The sequence below is a fragment of the Gasterosteus aculeatus genome, chromosome 8, assembly GCF_964276395.1.
Source record: "Gasterosteus aculeatus chromosome 8, fGasAcu3.hap1.1, whole genome shotgun sequence".
Lineage (NCBI taxonomy): Eukaryota > Metazoa > Chordata > Actinopteri > Perciformes > Gasterosteidae > Gasterosteus > Gasterosteus aculeatus.
This window is the reverse complement of record NC_135695.1, coordinates 1442371-1462967: the sequence shown is the minus strand read 5'-3', so window position 1 is coordinate 1462967 and position 20597 is coordinate 1442371. Positions and strand designations below refer to the sequence as shown.

At 41.0% G+C, this 20597-nt stretch overlaps 1 protein-coding gene across 2 annotated transcripts; it reads right to left on the bottom strand.

Annotated features, from left to right (window-relative positions):
- Positions 1-4002: 4002 nt before the first annotated feature.
- On the bottom strand, positions 4003-20586 carry LOC120824268 (leucine-rich repeat-containing protein 24). 2 transcript variants are annotated; one of them, XM_040184959.2, is made up of 9 exons: positions 20205-20586; positions 18290-18467; positions 15997-16083; positions 13699-13890; positions 13400-13568; positions 12794-13056; positions 11754-11864; positions 11298-11540; positions 4003-10199 (listed from the first exon to the last, which is right to left on the bottom strand). In XM_040184959.2, exons 2-9 carry the CDS (start codon positions 18455-18457, stop codon positions 9789-9791), a joined length of 1644 nt encoding a protein of 547 aa, XP_040040893.1. In that variant the 5' UTR covers positions 18458-18467; positions 20205-20586; the 3' UTR covers positions 4003-9788. The 2 variants fall into 2 exon arrangements, with proteins under 2 accessions (XP_040040893.1, XP_040040892.1); XM_040184958.2 differs by having other exon boundaries at positions 11298-11864; positions 20205-20547.
- Between the last annotated feature and the right edge of the window lie 11 nt (positions 20587-20597).

Here is a 20597-nt window from a genome sequence, read left to right as displayed (position 1 = left end):
GAACACAAGAATGCATTGGATAACAGTGTTTACCTAAATCTAGCACCTCAGGAAAGTACATTTATCTGTTTCATGATGGTATCATGATTTGTGAATAGTTTTCCAACCTTTTTTGTTCAAACTAAGTTTTGGTGTTTTCTTTACTATTAAGGCGTTTGCAGGCCGAGAGAAGACTTAAAAATGCACAGAACACAAGAATGCATTGATTAACAGTGTTTACCTAAAACTAGTACCTCAGGAAAGTACATTTATCTGTTTTATGATGGTATCATGGTTTGTGAATAGTTTTCCAACCTTTTTTGTTCAAACTAAGTTTTGGTGGTTTTTTGACTATTCTGGCGTTTGCAGGACGAGAGAAAGCTGAAAACGCACAGAACACAAGAATGCATTGGATAACAGTGTTTACCTAAAACTAGCACCTCAGGAAAGTACATTTATCTGTTTTATGATGGTATCATGGATTGTGAATAGTTTTCCAACCTTTTTTGTTCATACTAAGTTTTGTTGCTTTCTTGACTATTAAGGCGTTTGCAGGCCGGGAGAAGGCTTAAAAACGCACAGAACACAAGAATGCATTGATTAACAGTGTTTTCCTAAATCTAGCACCTCAGGAAAGTACATTTATCTGTTTTATGATGGTATCATGATTTGTGAATAGTTTTCCAACCTTTTTTGTTCAAACTAAGTTTTTGTGGTTATTTGACTATTCTGGCGTTTGCAGGCCGAGAGAAGACTTAAAAACGCACAGAACACAAGAATGCGTTGGGTAACAGTGTTTTCCTCAAACTAGCACCTCAGGAAAGTGCAGTTATCTGTTTTTTGATGGTATCATGATTCGTGAATAGTTTTCCAACATTTTTGTTCAAACTAAGTTTTGTGCTTTCTTGACTATTAAGGCGTTTGCAGGCCGAGAGAAGGTTTAAAAACACACAGAACACAAGAATGCATTGGTTAACAGTGTTTTCCTCAAACTAGCACCTCAGGAAAGTGCATTTATTTAATTTATGATGGTAGGATTTGTAAATAGTTTTCCAACATCTTTGTTCAAACTAAGTTTTTTTGCTTTCTTCACTATTAAGGCGTTTGCAGGCCGAGAGAAGGCTTAAAAACGCACAGAACACAAGAATGCATTGGTTCATTTTGTTTTCCTCAAACCAGCACCTCAGGAAAGTTCATTTATCTGTTTTATGATGGTTTCATGATTTGTAAATAGTTTTCCAACCTTTTTTGTTCATACTAAGTTTTGTTGCTTTCTTGACTATTAAGGCGTTTGCAGGCCGGGAGAAGGCTTAAAAACGCACAGAACACAAGAATGCATTGGTTAACAGTGTTTTCCTCAAACTAGCACCTCAGAAAAGTGCATTTATTTAATTTATCATGGTATGATTTGTAAATAGTTTTCCAACATCTTTGTTCAAACTAAGTTTTGGTGGTTTCTTGACTATCCTGGCGTTTGCAGGCCGAGAGAAGACTTAAAAACGCACAGAACACAAGAATGCATTGGTTAACAGTGTTTTCCTCAAACCAGCACCTCAGGAAAGTGAAAGTATCTGTTGTATGATGGTATCATTATTTGTGAATAGTTTTCCAACCTTTTTTGTTCAAACTAAGTTGTGGTGCATTCCTGACTATTTAGGCGTTTTCAGGCTGAGAGAAAGCTGAAAACGCACAGAACACAAGAATGCATTGGTTAACAGTGTTTTCCTAAATCTAGCACCTCAGGAAAGTACATTTATCTGTTTTATGATGGTATCATGGTTTGTGAATAGTTTTCCAACCTTTTTTGTTCAAACTAAGTTTTGGTACTTTCTTGACTATTAAGGCGTTTGCAGGCCGAGAGAAGGCTTAAAAACGCACAGAACACAAGAATGCATTGGTTCATTTTGTTTTCCTCAAACCAGCACCTCAGGAAAGTTCATTTATCTGTTTTATGATGGTTTCATGATTTGTAAATAGTTTTCCAACCTTTTTTGTTCATACTAAGTTTTGTTGCTTTCTTGACTATTAAGGCGTTTGCAGGCCGGGAGAAGGCTTAAAAACGCACAGAACACAAGAATGCATTGATTAACTGTGTTTTCCTAAATCTAACACCTCAGGAAAGTACATTTATCTGTTTTATGATGGTATCATGATTTGTGAATAGTTTTCCAACCTTTTTTGTTCAAACTAAGTTTTGGTGGTTTCTTGACTATTCTGGCGTTTGCAGGACGAGAGAAAGCTGAAAACGCACAGAACACAAGAATGCATTGGATAACAGTGTTTACCTAAATCTAGCACCTCAGGAAAGTACATTTATCTGTTTTATGATGGTATCATGATTTGTAAATAGTTGTCCAACCTTTTTTGTTCATACTAAGTTTTGTTGCTTTCTTGACTATTAAGGCTTTTTCAGGCCGGGAGAAGGCTTAAAAACGCACAGAACACAAGAATGCATTGGTTAACAGTGTTTTCCTCAAACCAGCACCTCAGGAAAGTGAATATATATGTTGTATGATGGTATCATGATTTGTGAATAGTTTTCCAACCTTTTTTGTTCAAACTAAGTTTTGGTGGTTTTTTGACTATTCTGGCGTTTGCAGGACGAGAGAAAGCTGAAAACGCACAGAACACAAGAATGCATTGGATAACAGTGTTTACCTAAAACTAGCACCTCAGGAAAGTACATTTATCTGTTTTATGATGGTATCATGGTTTGTGAATAGTTTTCCAACCTTTTTTGTTCAAACTAAGTTTTGTTGCTTTCTTGACTATTAAGGCGTTTGCAGGCTGGGAGAAGGCTTAAAAACGCACAGAACACAAGAATGCATTGATTAACAGTGTTTTGCTAAATCTAGCACCTCAGGAAAGTACATTTATCTGTTTTATGATGGTATCATGATTTGTGAATAGTTTTCCAACATTTTTGTTCAAACTAAGTTTTGTGCTTTCTTGACTATTAAGGCGTTTGCAGGCCGAGAGAAGGTTTAAAAACACACAGAACGCAAGAATGCATTGGTTAACAGTGTTTTCCTCAAACTAGCACCTCAGGAAAGTGCATTTATTTAATTTATGATGGTATGATTTGTAAATAGTTTTCCAACATCTTTGTTCAAACTAAGTTTTTTTGCTTTCTTCACTATTAAGGCGTTTGCAGGCCGAGAGAAGGCTTAAAAACGCACAGAACACAAGAATGCGTTGGTTAACAATGTTTTCCTCAAACCAGCACCTCAGAAAAGGGAATGTATCTTTTTTATGATGGTATTATAATAGGTGAATAGTTTTCCAACATTTTTGTTCAAACTAAGTTTTGGTGCTTTCTTGACTATTAAGACGTTTGCAGGCCGAGAGAAGGCTTAAAAACGCACAGAACACAAGAATGCATTGGTTCATTTTATTTTCCTCAAACTAGCACCTCAGGAAAGTTCATTTATCTGTTTTATGATGGTATCATGATTTGTAAATAGTTTTCCAACCTTTTTTGTTCAAACTAAGTTTTGGTGGTTTCTTGACTATCCTGGCGTTTGCAGGCCGAGAGAAGGCTTAAAAACGCACAGAACACAAGAATGCATTGGTTAACAGTGTTTTCCTCAAACCAGCACCTCGGGAAAGTTCATCTATCTGTTTTATGATGGTATCATGATTTGTGAATAGTTTTCCAACCTTTTTTGTTCAAACTAAGTTTTGGTGGTTTCTTTACTATTCTGGCGCTTGCAGGCCGAGAGAAGGCGTAGAAACTCACTGCACTGGTTAACAGTGTTTTCATCAAGCTAGATTCTCAGGAAAGTACATTTATCAGTTTCATGATGGTATCATGATTTCTGAATAGTTTTCCATTCTGGTTTGTTCAAACTAAGATTTTATGCTTTCTTCACTATTAAAGCTTTTTCCAGGCTGAGAGAAGGTTTAGAAACACACAACATACAAGAATGCATTGTTTTCATCAAGCTAGAACCTCAGGAAAGTACAATTATCTGTTTCATGATGGTATTTTGGAAGTTCCATTTAAGCACAAAAGGCAATTCCTCAAGTTGAGTACACAAGCGTGTATCTCGTTTATTTTTACATGACAAAACGAATGAATAACAAAGACGGCGCAGCCCTGTAATCTCACAAGCATGGGGCTCCATGTCATCAACAACAACAGAATATTTAAAGACGCAGCGCTCCCGGAACAGTCATACTTGCGTGTATAACACATTACTTAAAAAACTGCATGAAACAACAGTGTCTAGAACCATACTAAGAACAAGGGTTAATTATGTCACATTCACTACAGTATCATGATTTCTGAATAGTTTTCCTGGTTTGTTCAAACTAAGTTTTTATGCTTTCATCACTATTAAAGCTTTTGCAGTCTGAGAGAAGGTATATATATATATATATATATATATATATATATATAATTCAAATGAATATCTTTAAACCTTAAACCAGCGATTCCCAAAGTGTGGGCCGCGAGAGGTAATTTACAATAAATAGTTTTTTAATTTTCAATTTTTAAAAGTTTGAAATTAATATAAAAATATTTATGATGCGGCACATTAGTTATGTGAAACATTAGTTGATGAAGCACAAACAATTTAAACGAACAGATTAATAAAACAATAAGGCTCTCGCTCGAAACGGCTGCTCTTGTTCCGCCTGTCGTTGTTCAACAAACGGGGCGCCCTCTTGTAGTATTAAAGTAAATATACCACATTTTCCGCACTACAAGGCGCACTTAAAAGGCTTTAATTTTCTCAAAAAACGACAGTGTCTTATAATCCGGAGCGCCTTATATATATGGATCAATTGGTTAATCGGTTGATCCATACTGGTTGTACACGGCGCTCAAGGCGCTCTGCCAAACATGCCAAAGCTCGTCTACGACGGCGAGATGCTGAGCGGGCGCTCAAGCACGTAAGATATGGAGCTTGTTTCAGGGCGCGTCGGAGAAACAAAGCTGTCGTTCTTGCCGAGCACTTCATGAGATTAAAGAGCGAGAGACGGCATCCTTTTCTCTACAGTAGCTGAACCATCTTAACAGGGAACATAAGTTATTCTAAAAGCAGCCGAATATTTAAGGCGTGGATGGCGAGGGGGCAGTGGGAGCGGACGCACCTCGCAGCATCGATATGACCCTGAAAGCACCGTCTCTACTGTCAAAAAGAACCACAGTGAGCACGTAGAAAACTCCTTCGAGCGCGAGCAGATTCTCCTCGCGAGCAACGAAGTTCACGTTTCGCAAGCGAGCAAATACATCGCGGAGACGGAGTTTTGCTCGCGGATGTTTGATTTTGGTTAAATTCTTAAGGTCATTTAATCAATATGTTTTGATCAGAGTTGTGATTAAAGGTTTGGGTGGGCCACGAAAGATTTTCAGATTTCAAAGTGGGCCGCGGCATTCTTGAGTTTGGGAGACAGTGCCTTAAACAATTCAGGTGTTGTTAAAACACACTACACATTGCTAGTAGATACCAAACAACCTACAAAGTCTGAGATTAAATTAAAACATGTCCAGAGATTAACAATAATTGTAAAATGCACTACTGATCCTACGTTCTCATAAAATTGAAGATTCCACGTTCCAAGTTCTTGAGAGGAAGGATGTTAACCGTTTCGCATTAATGATTCTTGTTTTATGTACAGGAGAATTCAGGTGTGGTCAGCTCAGTACACACACCTGACAAGTTAAATGTGGATGACAATTTACACACAGGGCATTCACTGGTGCTTTGGTTGGCATGACACAGTTTGTCCATAGGAAATTCCCTTAGTGTTATCAAACCCAATTGTGAGCCAACTATATTATTTACTAATACTAATTATTCTCCAAAAAGGTCCTATACAGTTGTGGTCAAAAGTTTACATACACTTGTAAAGAACATAACATAGATAATTCACTGTGTAAAATTGTGGATAAGAGCAAAGCCTGGCTTTTCTGAAAGTTGTGGTCACTGCAGGAATCTACCACCACCCATCCCAGGATTTACTTTCTACAAGTCACATTCACACATACAGTTGTATTCAAAAGTTTACAAACACTTCTAAAGAACATAATGTCATGGCTCTCTTGAGTTTCCAGTTATTTATACAACTCTGATTTTTCTCTTATAGAGTGATTGGAACAGATACTTCTTTGTCACAAAAAACATTCATGAAGTTTGGTTCTTTTATGACTTTATTATGGGTTAACAGAAAAAGTGACAAAGCGTACTGGGTCAAAAATATACATACAGCAACATAAATTAGCAATATTGGTGACTTAGAAAGTTGTGTCAATGAAATGAGCTTTATAGCATGGCCACTTAACTTCTTGTGAGTGATTATGAGTAACTACAGCTTGTGACTTCTCTGAGGCCATTAAAATAGGGCTCATTGGATACAAACGCCCACAAACAATACAATGGGAAAGTCAAAGGGGCTCAGCATGGATCTGAAAAAGCAAATCATTGACTCGAACAAGTCGGGAAAGTCACTTGGAGCCATTTCAAAGCAGCTGCAGCTGCAAGAGCAACAGTGCAAACAATTGTTTGTAAGTTTAAAGTGCATGGCACTGTTTTGTCACTGCCACGATCAGGAAGAAAACACAAGCTATCACCTGCTGCTGAGAGACAATTGGTCAGGAAGGTGAAGAGTCAACCGAAAACCACCAAAAAGCAGATCTGCCAAGAATTAGAAGCTGCTGGAATACAGGTGTCAGTGTCCACAGTCAAGCGTGTTTTGCAGCGTGTTTTGCATCTCCATGGACTGAGAGGCTGCTGTGCAAGAAGGAAGCTCTTGCTCCAAAAGCGGCACCTTAAGGCTCGACTGAAGTTTGCTGCTGATCACACGGACAAAGATAAGACCTTCTGGAGGAAAGTTCTGTGGTCAGATAAAACAAAAATCGAGCTGTTTGGCCACAATTCCCAGCAATATGTTTGGAGGAGAAAAGGTGAGGCCTTTAACCCTAAGAACACCATGCCTACCGTCAAGCACGGTGGTGATAGTATTATGCTGTGGGACTATTTTGCTGCCAATGGAACTGGTGCTTTACAGAGAGTAAATGGGATAATGAAGAAGGAGGATTACCTTCAAGACTGTACCTGTTCATCGCAATATTCGCTCCCTCTCTCCCTCCTCCCTGGCATCCTCTGTTCTATCAGCTCTCCCTTCTACTGACTCCTTCTCACTCTTGCATCTGAACGCTGCTGCTGAGACTCTCCTCTCAACTCTTTCCTCCTCTCTAGACTCTCTCTGCCCTCTTATGACCCGACGGACTGGCAAATCCCTCCGGCTCCGTGGCTGTCTCAACCGGTGCGTGCCATGAGAGCCACCATGCGAGCATCGGAAAGGAGATGGCGTAAATATAAACAACCTGATGACCTGCTTGGATTTCAATTTCTTCTCTCCTCTTTTTCTGCTTCTATCTCTGCTGCCAAAAGCTCTTTCTACCAATCCAGAATCAAATCTTCATTTTCTAACCCCAAAAAACTCTTTTCGATCTTCTCCAACCTCCTCGAACCCCCTAGTCCTCCTCCACCCTTCTTCCGGGTGACATTGTCCACTACTTTACCAAAAAAATAGCTGACATACGCTCCTTTTTCTCAAACCCACCTCCTACTTCTTGCATCCCACTGACTTCTATCGCCCTCACTCTCCTCTTTCACCCCCCTGTCTCCCAACCAAATTCTTACCCTAGTAACCTCTGCTCGTCCGACCACCTGCCCTCTTGACCCCATTCCATCACATCTTCTACAATCTATCGCACCTGACCTTCTTCCTTTCCTCACCTGTCTCATCAACAATGCTGTTATCTGGCTGTTTTCCCAACTCTCTGAAGGAGGCAAGAGTTAACGCTCTCCTGAAGAAACCTATCCTCAACCCTTCTGAAGAAAACAACTACAGACAACCACCAGATCCTTATTTCCTCCCTTCAGGAACTTGGTGTCTCAGGCTCTGCTCTCTCCCTTCTCTCGTCCTACCTCGACGGCCGCACCTACCGGCTAACCTGGCGACGATCTGTGTCGGAACCTTGTCCTCTTACTACTGGAGTTCCTCAGGGTTCCATCCTGGGTCCTCTTCTCGCTCTACACAAACTCTCTCTGCGCTGTCATTCGCTCGCATGGCTTCTCCTCCCACAGCTATGCCGATGACACCCAACTAATTCTCTCCTTCCCTCACTCGGACACCCAGGTGGCGGCTCGGATCTCTGCCTGTCTAACTGACATCTCTCAGTGGATGTCCACTCACCATCTAAAAATCAACCCTGACAAGACTGAACTACTTCTCTTTCCAGGAAAAGATTCTCCGACCCAGGACCTGACGGTCAACTTTGGCAACTCTGTGCTAACGGCCACTTTAACTGCTAGGAACCTCGGCGTCACACTCGATAGCCAACTCTCCCTGACTCTCAACATTACTGCGACAACACGATCCTGTAGATACACGCTCTACAACATCAGGAGAATACGTCCTCTTCTCACTCAGGAGGCTTCTCAGGTACTGATTCAGGCTCTTGTCATCTCACACCTGGACTACTGCAACTCCCTCCTGGCAGTTTCTCCCTGCTACCGCCATTCGACCTTTACAGCTCATCCAGAATGCAGCTGCTCGACTGGTCTTTAACCTTCCGAAATTCTCCCACACTACTCCACTCTCTTCACTGGCTACTGGTGGCTGCCCGCATCCAGTTCAAAACATTGGTGCTCACATACCATGCTGTGAATGGATTGGGTCCAGCGTACATGGTCAAACCCTACATCCCGACCCGCACTCTCCGCTCTGCATCTGCAAAACTGCTCGTCCCTCCCTCACTGAGAGCAAAACACTCGACTAGATCACGACTCTTTGCTGTCCTTGCTCCGAAATGGTGGAACGAGCTCGCTGAAGACACCAGGACCGCAGAGAGCCTTCACATCTTCCGCCGCAAACTAAAAACACACCTCTTCAGACTCTACCTCGACTAAAAGACTAACAGATTGTAGCACTTAAATTGTACTTATAACGCCACTCATCTATAGCAAATTGTAAATTGGCTTATTTGAGAAAAATGCACTTGTTTTTTCTTGTTTATTGTTCTTCTGAGTTTGTACCCTTTGGTTGAATGCACTTATTGTAAGTCGCTTTGGACAAGCGTCAGCTAAATGACATGTAATGTAAAAATTCTTCAAGATAACCTAAAATCAACAGCCCGAAGGTTGGGTCTTGGGCTGATGCGTTCCAACAGGACAATGACCCCAACCACACATCAAAAGTGGTAATAGAATTACTAAATCAGATTAGAATTGGGGTTTTAGAATGGCCTTCCCAATCCTGACTTAAATCCCATTGAGAACATGTGGACAATGTTGAAGAAACAAGTCCATGTCAGAAAGCCATCAAATTTAACTGGACTGCACCAATTCGGTCAAGAGGAGTGGTCAAAGATTCAACAAGAATCTTGCCAGAAGCTTGTGGATGGCTACCAAAAGCGCCTAATTGAAGGGAAAATTGCCAAGGGACATGTAACCCAATATCAGTACTGCTGTATGTATATTTAAATAAAGTCATAAAAGAACCAAACTTCATGAATGTTTTTTGTGACACAGAAGTATCTGTTCCAATCACTCTCAGAGAAAAAATCAGACTTGTAGAAATAACAGGGAAACTCAAGAGAGCCGTGACATTATGTTCTTTACAAGTGTATGTAAACTTTTGACTTTTACAACTGTATGTGTGGATGTGACTTGTAGAAAGTAAATCCTTCCACAGGGATGGGTGGTGGTAGATTCCTGCAGTGACCCCAACTTTCAGATTAGCCAGGTTTTGCTCTTATCCACAATTTCACACAGTGGATTATCTACCATCTTTCAGCAGTGGATCTCATAGGCAATCTGGGAGTCCATGAACAGGCCTGTGTGATTCAGAAACATCCCTTCTGTCTCTGATGTAATCACAGGCTTGGCTTCCCCTCCCTCTCCTGCCATCCTCCTCATGGTCTGTATGTCGCCCTCCTGCTGCTGTTGAAGCTTTTTGTTTGGGGGTAAACTGTGATTCATGGTCTGGCAAGGCCCAGAGGAGAGGGTGTGGCTTGAGGTATCCGATGGAACGGGATAACCCAGGTTTGTGGTGGAAACCACTGTCGTGGGAGCAGAAGGCAACACAGGCTTTGCTCTGTTGAGGACGTACATCTCATGGCCGCGCTCATCACGATACTCCTCCAGCTGGGCAAAGGTGGTTGGGCCATCAGAGTAGTCATTCACATACAGGATGCTCTCCTCCTGCAAGTTAGTTTATATTCAGCACTTTTGAGGTACAGCAATAATTGGAAAAAAAGCATGGACATTTATTTTCTAATTAGGATGGCCTTTTTGGTTGCATTTTTTCATTCCTCAGCTCGGCCTCTCTAGTTAAGGAACATTTGAACATCCGACAAGTAGACTCTCAATTCCTCCTGAGGGGGGCCAGAGAGTGACCCGACATTTATAATTAATAAATAAACAATCTGTCACACCCCATTGTATTTTCAAGTTTTCCTACGGCCTAAAAACAGACCATTGGTTGGCCACCAGAGGCCCTCTTGAAACAAAAGCAATTATTAGGAGCCAGGCAACCAGGTGGATGAGGCCCTATCAAATTTGATAGAACTATATTCTTCCTCTAAATCAATTTTGATACATTTTCTCAAATGTGGTGAAAAATGAGGGTTAGCACAAGGGTTCGGTTTCCAGGTAATGTATACTTTGATGAACTCTTCCTAAAGATTTCCCAAAATACTATTACTTTCATCATAAACCCATATTACTGACTATGCTTCTTTACTTTCAAGTCTTGCTTTCCCTCCTCACTGATTTCTGTGGATGGTGGTTATATCTAATCGTGGTTATATCTGATGGTGGTAGTCCCTGCAGCGGTCGTGCCTTACAGATTGCTTACTACTCTCAATATTCTAATAATTTCTGTAGAAATACATATTGTACATCGTCTAGGTTGTTAATTGACACATGACACATGACATCATTGCATCCTGTCCATCCCTAACAACCCCTTTTCTCCCAGTTGTAGGGTTTCTTTCATCTTTGAGGGAGTTTTTCCTGTGCCAGTGTGTGGTCTATAAAAGTTTCAGTTTTCATGAAAATAAATTACCACCTTGGCAAAATGCACCTTTTGTTGCTATAACTTGAGCGTACAATGTCCGATCTGCTAAAAAAATTCTCATGCATGTTGATTGTCTGGGCTCCAAATTAATAGAAGGTACTATGAAAAAAACCCATACCAGATACAAATATCAAGTCATTATCCTCCCATCCCTTCCTTTCACTTACCAGGAACCTTTTTCTTGCTAATTTAAAAAAAGGAACATTTGTTGAGACACACACCTTCTCAGCTCCATCAGCTTCCTTTTCTCTTTGGTGATGTCGGCTGTAGATCATGGCGACCAGCAGCAAAGCAGTCAGAGACAGCAGGGAGATGCCTACAGCAATAGCAGTTTGAGTGGCTGCTCCCAGAGCGCTAAATGCCATGCTGCCCAGTGCGTACAGTGGCTCTCTGCTGACATCTGAGCCTGTAGCGGTACCATGGCTCCTCAGCCTGGGCCAGGATGGTGAGTATGGCAAGGACACCTGGGACCACGAGGCCCAGATTGGGGAAGAAGAGGAGGAAGAAGAGGTTGATGAGTTGATGGCAAGCTGAAATGTCACCCTGGCCACACCCCCTGCGTTCCAGGCTTCACATTCATAGAAACCTGCATGAGCCACTGTCACATTACTGAGAAACAGCATGCCACTGCCAGTGTCTGGGTCAAAGTGCTCGCCATCAGTCTTCTGCAGACTAACTTTGCCTTCTTCTGAGGTTTCCTCTCTTCCACTTCCTCTTGCACCCAACTCTTGAACTAGGCCTCTGGGAGAAAACTCCACTTTACCCTGGGACGCCTTCCTCCAGGTCACCTGGAAAATCAGTCAGAGAATTGTTTTGCTATGGTTATAATCACATAAATAATCAAAAGGTGCACCTGCATGTGATGCAGCCACTAAAGATGGGTATCTCTAAGCACGCCTCAAATTTAAATCCTAAATTTACTTTAAATGAATAAAAAGGACAAATGTTGTTTTTAAGACTAGGTGGAGAGATTATATCCATGCATTGGCCTGCTGCACAAAAACCTGTCTTTGCTTACTAGGGAGTCTGAGCGACACGCAACCTCAACAGACAAATGCAGAGATCGCAAATGTATGTATGTATTGGAAATATGTTTGGGACAACAACTCAAATCAAAACAGAACATCCACAAATGCACTGAAAACCCTGATTCCCTATCCAAAAACCTAATTATGTGAAGCGGGAGCAACCAAAATTAAATTGAGGAGTAGTTTGGAGATAAGGAATGGCGTTGGGGTTCATTGTCTTCCATTGCCCCTAGATGGGAGGCTCATTGCAGAGAAAGATTTTTTTGTAAACTCAAATGACTCTTGATATGACTGTAACATTGATTAAAAAATTACTTGGAGGTATATCCAATTTTTTTCGGCTGATATTATATTTTACAATGTGAAATTGTGGTTAAATGCAAACTCCTTTAACTCTGTAACAGTAATATTCATATAATTTATTGTATTATATAATAATTATCATCGGTTCTGACTTTCCCCAAAAGGAAAGTCAGAACCGATGATTCTCTCTGCAATTTTAATGACTTGATTATACAACGATACGATTACAAAATCGATCATTGATGTATTAGACACCAACACAAGCCAGTTCACTGGTAGCATTTAGTGTGTATCTTTTGTGTATTTTTGAATGCTGTTTTTTAACTGATATACATGCAAGATTTGACGTGGAAACATACTATATACCAATTTGTTAGTATTCCTACCTGTGGTCGTGGGTAACCAGAGGCATGGCATGACACCCTGAGGCTCTCTCCCAGGCGCACTGCTAGCCTCCTGGGCTCCAGCTGCAATAGTGGAGGGATACACACCAAGCTATTGAGAGGTACCTCAACCAGGCTGAGGTGAGAGAGGCGTGGCGGCTCGGTGCACACCAGTCGACGTTCTGCAGAGCTAAGCAGCCTCTGGCCCTCTGCATCAATCCAGCTTCTCAGCCAGTGGAGAGCACAGTCACAGCGCCATGGGTTGTCTACAGCAGAGCAGAGGACGGGAGGTTAGGTTGTAATCCCTTGATGCTGAGGCCATCAAGGTCCTAGTTACTGGTGCTGACATAAATCAGTCAATTGGTTTTGAACTGATTTGCAGAAAATTAGGAATTATAAATTAAAGGTTCGGGAGTAACCATACGAAGATAGATAAATTAGAAATGGGAATATGGAATAACTTAACAGGAATTCAATAAAAATGTCATTGTGTCAATTAGACAATAAACAGTGCCTTGTTTTTATTTGTAGGAAATGTATTTGTTGAAAAAAAAAAAAAAAAAAACTACTTTTCCTCAGGATGTTCCCCAAACATCCTATACATCTCACCTATGACACGCAGCACCTGTAGGCTGACTAGAGGACGCAGGGATGCAGGGCCTAGAGTGTGAAGATTGTTCCTACTCAGGTCCAGCAGAGCAAGAGAAGTCAAACCAACAAGAGCTTGGTCAGCTAAAATCTCGATATTGTTGTGCTGCAAATGGAGCTCCTGCAGGCGCTGAAGGGACAGGGCCAACGGTCAATTTCATCAAGGAATGAAGTAAACTGCAGTGCTGAGAAGGACATGGTAATTGCATCTTGCATAGTTGGCTCCATGTTGAAATTTGTGTGAAATTTCATGGACCTACCTGTAAACCACGGAAGGTGTAGTCTAGTAGGCGTGTGATGTCATTTTGTGCCAGGTAAAGAATGCGGAGATGTCCCAGTCCCTGAAACATGTCAGCTGTTACCAGGTGGACTCGGTTCCCGTTCATGGCCAGCTCCAGCAACTGTCCCTGGTTCTGGAAAGAGCCAGGCTCCACTGCTGAGATGGTGTTGTTCTGGAGAAAGAGCCAGGGTCACAAAAAAAATCTGCTCTGAAACTGCATCTTCTACTGCTGATAATATTCTTTCTATATTTAAAGCAGTGCCTTAACTGCTTAAGAGCTGGTTCTTTTTTTTTGTTCTGTGCCTGCTGACACAAATGTGTCACTTTGTTACATCTCGTTTTACAATGTTTTTCACCCACATTATAATATTGACAGAAAGTGTTACTCTGCTTGATATATATTGACATATAGGGACAACTACTACTAGTAATATTAGTAGTAGTGTTTTTAGTACTAGTACAAGTAGTATGAGTCATTTTAGTAATAATAGCAGTAGAAATACTAGTAGTAGTAGTAGTGTTAGTAATAGTATCAGTAATACAGGTAATTGAAGCATTAATGACAGTATAAATACTAGTAGTACTTTTTAAAGATAGTAAGAGTAGTATTATTAGTTGCAGTGTCAGTAGTATTTTAGTACTACTACTAGTAGCGTTACAGTAGTAAGAGTCATTTTAGTATTAATACCAGTTGAAAGTAGTAGTGTTAGTAATGGTAGTAGAAGTATCAGTTGTAGGAATGAGGAGGAATGGGGGGGCATCCCTTAAGGCTGGCGCATGCTTCTGTGTCTGCGTTGTGGAGTCAACGCACTCGTTTCAATTCATGGTTCGAAAAGTCTTGCGTGTGTTGCAGAGCAATTCCACCACAACAACAGGTGGAGTATTGTGTTTTGTTGAAGACGACCTAGAGAGTCACGTCTTTGTGTGTGGAAGTTGTTGGTTTGTTTATTTATTTATCATAGACTTTATTGCCCCGTGCATCGACACTGCTGCTTTTCATCAAGGACACATTTGCCCGTATTTTCCTCCACAACTTTGTTCCCCTCGACAATCTGATCCGTTCTCTCGTAAACATTCTTCGTTTTAATAATGGCGGTATTGTGCTATGAAAACTAGTAAAAATAGTCATGAGCTTTTCTCATTTCTTTATTTTCAACAAATGGATTGAAAATCCTTTCAGCTTCTCCCATTTCTGTATTTTCAGCAATTTTAAAAAATCAATTTCAGCTTTTAGCTTTCAGCATTCCAACACATTTTTAGCAGGAAATGCATTTTCTAGTTCATGTTTCTCTCCAAAAAACACATTTTACAGGAAAGTTGTAGTGATGGGCAACAATTTAAATTCTTAATTTTGATTAATCATGCGGCACGGTGGTTAGCACTGTCGCCTCACAGCAAGAAGGTCCTAGGTTCGACTCCGCCCAGTGGCCTTTCTCTGTGGAGTCTGCATGTTCTCCCCGTGTCTGTGTGGGTTCTCTGCGGGTACTCTGGCTTCCTCCCACAGTCCAAGGGCATGCTCTGGAGATCAGGTTAATTGGGGACTTTAAATTGCCCGTAGATGTGTGAATGTGAGTGTGAATGGTTGTATGTCTCTGTGTAGCCCTGCGATTGGCTGGCGACCAATCCAGGATGTACCCTGTCTATCGCCCGAGGTTGGCTGGGATGGACTCCAGCCCCCCCGCGACCCGTGATTTTCTGTGTCTCTGCTCAGAAGTTGTGGTATTTTTTATAAATGTATCTTGCTATATTGATGTTCATTATGCTTATTGATGTTTTTAAGAAGCAGTACATGTAGGGGCTTACAACATGGGGGGAGAACGGCATAGCTCGTCTTGTGTGTATTTAAAAAAAATAGAAATAACTTTGGTTCTATTAACTCCTCCTGTACATCCTCCTGAACCTGTTCATCCCGAGCAATCTCCAATGGGGTACACACTGGAGCAAAAACCACCAAAATCCAATTTCAAACAGAAATATTGTCTACTCAGCACAAACAAATATACAAATGCTTCCCATCCTCTGAAGCGTTGGGAGTCTTTTCCCAGTAATCAGTTTGAAAAAGTTAAAAACACAACTTTAGCAAGTATTATTTAGTAAGTAAGAGTTAGGGAAATATCATATGCATTAGTAAAGACAATTGTGCGCTCGGTGGTGCAAAAGTTTAACAATTCGTCGAAGCTATAATCAAATTTAAAACAAATACAGTAACCCTGGTTACGAGTTGAAACCAGTTATTTATGTTATACCCTGTGGGTGTGCCTGCATGTGTGTTTGTTACCTGCAGGTACAGGTAGTGCAGGTGTCTCAGGAGAACGAGGTCTCGTCGACGGATCTGACCAATCACATTGTCCTGGAGGAAGATGGTCTTGATAGAGGGAAGACAAGATGAAGATTGACAAAAGAAGTGTAGCATTTTTGTGTCCATTTTTTTTTTAACTGATGGACTGTATACTTAATGAACCCAAATCTTGTTGATAATTCCCTGTTTGACTACAATTTGGATACTACAACAACAAATTGTCTATGGTTGGTTTTGAAAATCTCAATCAGCAAAAAGACGTATTGAAGGTTAATTTGCCTATATATAATATGGCCACTGAAAAAGTGTAACATCTCTATTTCAGTAAATAGCACAATCCTCAGATGACGAGGCACTAACAGCAGGCTTGATCTTGGCTTTTTTACCTGCATATAGTGATTTATTTTTATGGATTTTCTACAAAATCTCCAAACTAAAGCTACTTTTGTTCTATGGTGACATGTTTATGAATAGACATTCATGGTCATATCAGGCAGGTGTCATGTCTTGTCCTGATCCTTAAGTTACAATTTTCTTTATTTTGTCATTGTCAACATTTTATTTTTTATTTTGCGCTACTTACCTCTTGATTCACTTTCCTGCATCCCTATTTGGATGTGCCTAAATCTGCCAGTTCATAACCAGTGACGTGCAGAAAGGGTAGGCAAGGTAGGCACTGCCTGTTTATTCTTATAATTATGTATGTAACATGTGTGTTATTCCAATTGTCTAGATGTTACAATGACAAATGTAGCCATTACGTATAATCAAATACAAAGAAATGGTAGAATAAGCAGTGCTTTTAGCGTCCATTCATTGCGGACAAGCGAAAAAACCCATTTTGCGCATACGCACTTTGATCCTGTATTCTTCAACATATACAGCGAAAAGCACAACCATGCTGTACCTTTGGACGTGAATAGGTTATGCCAGTAATCATCTACATTACGTATCAAACATGGACTAATTAAAATCAAGATATTACTGAACATTTGCGCAGTTGATGTCACTACACCAGCTACGTTGTAAGCGTAATCTCTGCGAAATTCAAAGTCAAAATGACAGCGGTGTTCGCCGATATCACAGATCTGAGACGAGTTTTACAACACTGATTAACGTGTTGACAAGGAAAGAGCGGCGGATGGATTTTATGTACAAATACTGATTGGTGAGTCAAACTACTTCGGGCTTCTATTGAACTGATACATGTGGTTGAATGGATGCGGACTACAAGCTATTTTTCTTCATATTCAATTGAGCAGTGTGTATTGATGCTGACTGACAAACACAATTGGCTGCTGTGCATTAGGGCTGTCAACGAATATTCTATATTTTAATATATGGTCGAATAGTTGTTAAAAAAAGACTATTCGAATGAGAAAATTAATATTCCAATGTAAAAAAAACAAAAAGCAGCCGGCGGCGCAACTGTCTGCTTAGCGGGTGGGCCTGTAGTTACTATATTGCACGAATAAAATTGACTAAATAGGCTACAACAGCTTCATGCACTGGTTTGATTATTTGCCGTTTTATACCGAGGAAAATTTCCGTGTTTACAGCACAGCTCGCTCGCACAAAGCTCTTGATCAGCATTTGTTTATTGTTGTCGTTCATTTAAACTGCTTTGCGCAGAGAGCGTGACGGTGCAGGAGAGAGATCGGTCTTGGCTGTTAGTTAATTTACTTATTTTTGTGTATGTTGTTAAATTGGTTTAAACTTAAATAAATTACCTATACAAGTAGTAAATCGTTGTATTAATTTGTCCTGTTATTGACGTGTCTAATGCACAACCAGATATACGAATATATTTGAATATCTGTGTTTTTTTAAAGCGAATATTCAAACGTCATTTTTGACCAATTTTGACAGTCCTAGTGTGCATTAATTAGGCAACAATGTCCGAGAGGCCGGTCGTCAATAATTTTAATCAGGTAATCTGGCTTCCATAACTCAGTGCCTACCCTCTTACTGACATCACCGCCTATTACTCTGTGTCAAACATTGCAGATATTTTCATTGTGTTTGATAATACTTTTTCACCCGTTTACCAAACCTCTGCTGATAAGCAATGATTTAGAACTTTTCTTGGGTTGTAAAAAGGAAGTTGTGTTTTTGGGCTTGTTCAAGCAAAGGTTTTTCATATTATTTATCCTGCACGTTTAAAAAGTTATCTGAACGTAGGGATTATTTGCTAATTAGTTTAATGTATGTAAAAAGATATTCAAAGAAAATTAGGATGAGAATACAAAATTGTTGATTTATTCTGCTCTACCTTTGTGGATGGAGGAATGTGTTTGGGGACGTCTCTCAGGCCGGTAGACCCACACTCCACGGTGAGGCTGTAGCAGCGACAGCCAACTGGGCAGGAAGGAGATGCCCTACTAAAAGTGTGCAGGCACAGAAGAAGCACAGAGAGAGGAAGTCTCCAAAGTACAGCCATCACATCTAACCTGGGGATGAAAACATAGGACAGGATTGATCACTACTCATCAACTAAGCTCAGTTTTTGAACGAACAAGCAGTGGTACCTCCAAAGAACAGACAACTGTGATCAACAACTGAAAGTACAGCAGCTTGCTTATCTAGCTTTTCGAGTGAATTTAACGCAACTCAGTCCATTAAAAGACAGGGGGAGTTGGGCCTACACGTTCAAAAGCCTGTTATGGGTGAAAACACCTCCAAGCTCCAAGCGACGTTAAGTCTCATCTACTCAGGGTTTTTGGTCCAATTTCATCACTGAGGTGTTATTGGACAAAGTCCAACACATGGACCTCAGATCTGCGGTCATGATATCTCTGAGACTATATAATCATTGTTACCTCCGGCTCCATGCCATCCCTCGTAAATCGGTTCACAACGTTTTAACTTTAGAGTAGTCGTTCTCAACCTGTGGATCTGGGCATGCGCGATTCATTTCCAGTCTGGACGAAGGGGTTTGTCTGCACAGAGCCTTACTGTGCGTTGATAGGGTTTGCTGTGTTTCCTCGGGTCTCGTTTAACTCCGTGTCGTCCTTTATTGTGGGAATTGATTGGGGATCTTTGAAACTGATGGGTTTCTTGGTGATGCAACAATTGTATGTCTGATATATTATGGCAATAAATGTTTCCTGATTCCTGATTCTGATAGCTAACATGCCGGATCAAGAAAGAAGCTTAATTTCTTGTTGCGCTGCTTAGTTTTGGAGTGAGGACTGGGTTGAGCAGTGAGAACGTGTGTCACTCCGATACAAGTTGGTCGAGAAAGCTTTGGTTGGCCTAACAGCCAAGTTTACTGGAGATATTGTCGTCTTAACCTCCCACCAAAGAGAGTTGATCGAGATGGAAAGAATTTGGAGGTGAAATCTCTAATCCACTCTCAGCCCGGAGCACAACCCTTGTGGTTGTCCTTTAGCAGCACTCGAGAACAGAACACAGCCCTTTTTTATGCCATGTTGGGAGCACAAGAATACACATATCACACTAGACGGATCCCTACAATTTCTTTTTCAGGTTTTTCCTGTGCGATGAGAAAGTCATAGGACAGAGGATGTCGCATGTATACAGACTTTCAAGCCCCCTGGGACCAATTAGTAATTTGTGATTTTGTGCTATACAAAATTGATGAAACACTACAGATTAAAAGGTCTTTCGGATGTTCATCTCACTGTAACATAGCAACCACCCAAGCCATGAGGCATTGATTTCCATCTTGGGATCGATCATCTCTGAGGCGCATCACTCACTGAAGGGTTCTGCTGCCATTTCCCTGAGATAGTTCATCTTTATGGATTGTTATCATTATTTCATTAAAGTTATCAATCAAACTCATCAAACACCCATTTTCTTATTTTCACATATTTCTAATAATCATTAGATTCCATGTCTTTTTTTACTTTCTAGCAATCATTTTAAAAAGCTCATTGTGGTTATATTTTCAGGCCTGCTGGTAGAAAACGTGACAGCGCACAAATAGCGGTATCCGGTACATTGAAGCCGGCGCGGTTGTGATCTCAGTTACACGTGGTTACAGAGCAGGTCAACTGGAAGAGAGCGCAGCATGTGCAGCGGTGATGAAGGCCACGCAGCACACAATAACAGTTAATCACATCTGATCCCAGGACAGGCCAGAGTGCAACAACTTACAGCAGAACGACAGCCGTCCACAACAAACAGATGACGAGTCAAATGAAATGAATTGTTGTTTATACCTCGCTGAATAATGATGATGACACGACGCCCTCTCGCTGCCTCCCACTCAGCGTGTGATCCCGTTCATTCCGATGTAACGTTATGTTCGCTGCTGAAGAATAAGCTGCAGGTATCAGGCAGCAGAAGAGCAGCAGCTGGATGTTTCCATAGTGCGCAGGGCGGTGCGGGCCCGTCGCATCCTCTCCACCGAAGCACCGATAGAAACAGAAGCTTCAGTCGGCAGCTCTGCGTCCAAACCGGCGTGAACCGGATCAGGTGTCTGTTTAGTCAGACATCCAGCTCATCTGCAACCTTCATTCGATTAGTCCACGCTGCTGCTCCAGAGGACCACAGTGAAGTCTGAAATCCGTCACGAGCAAAAACGAAAACCACTTCCGCCGCAGATTATCCAG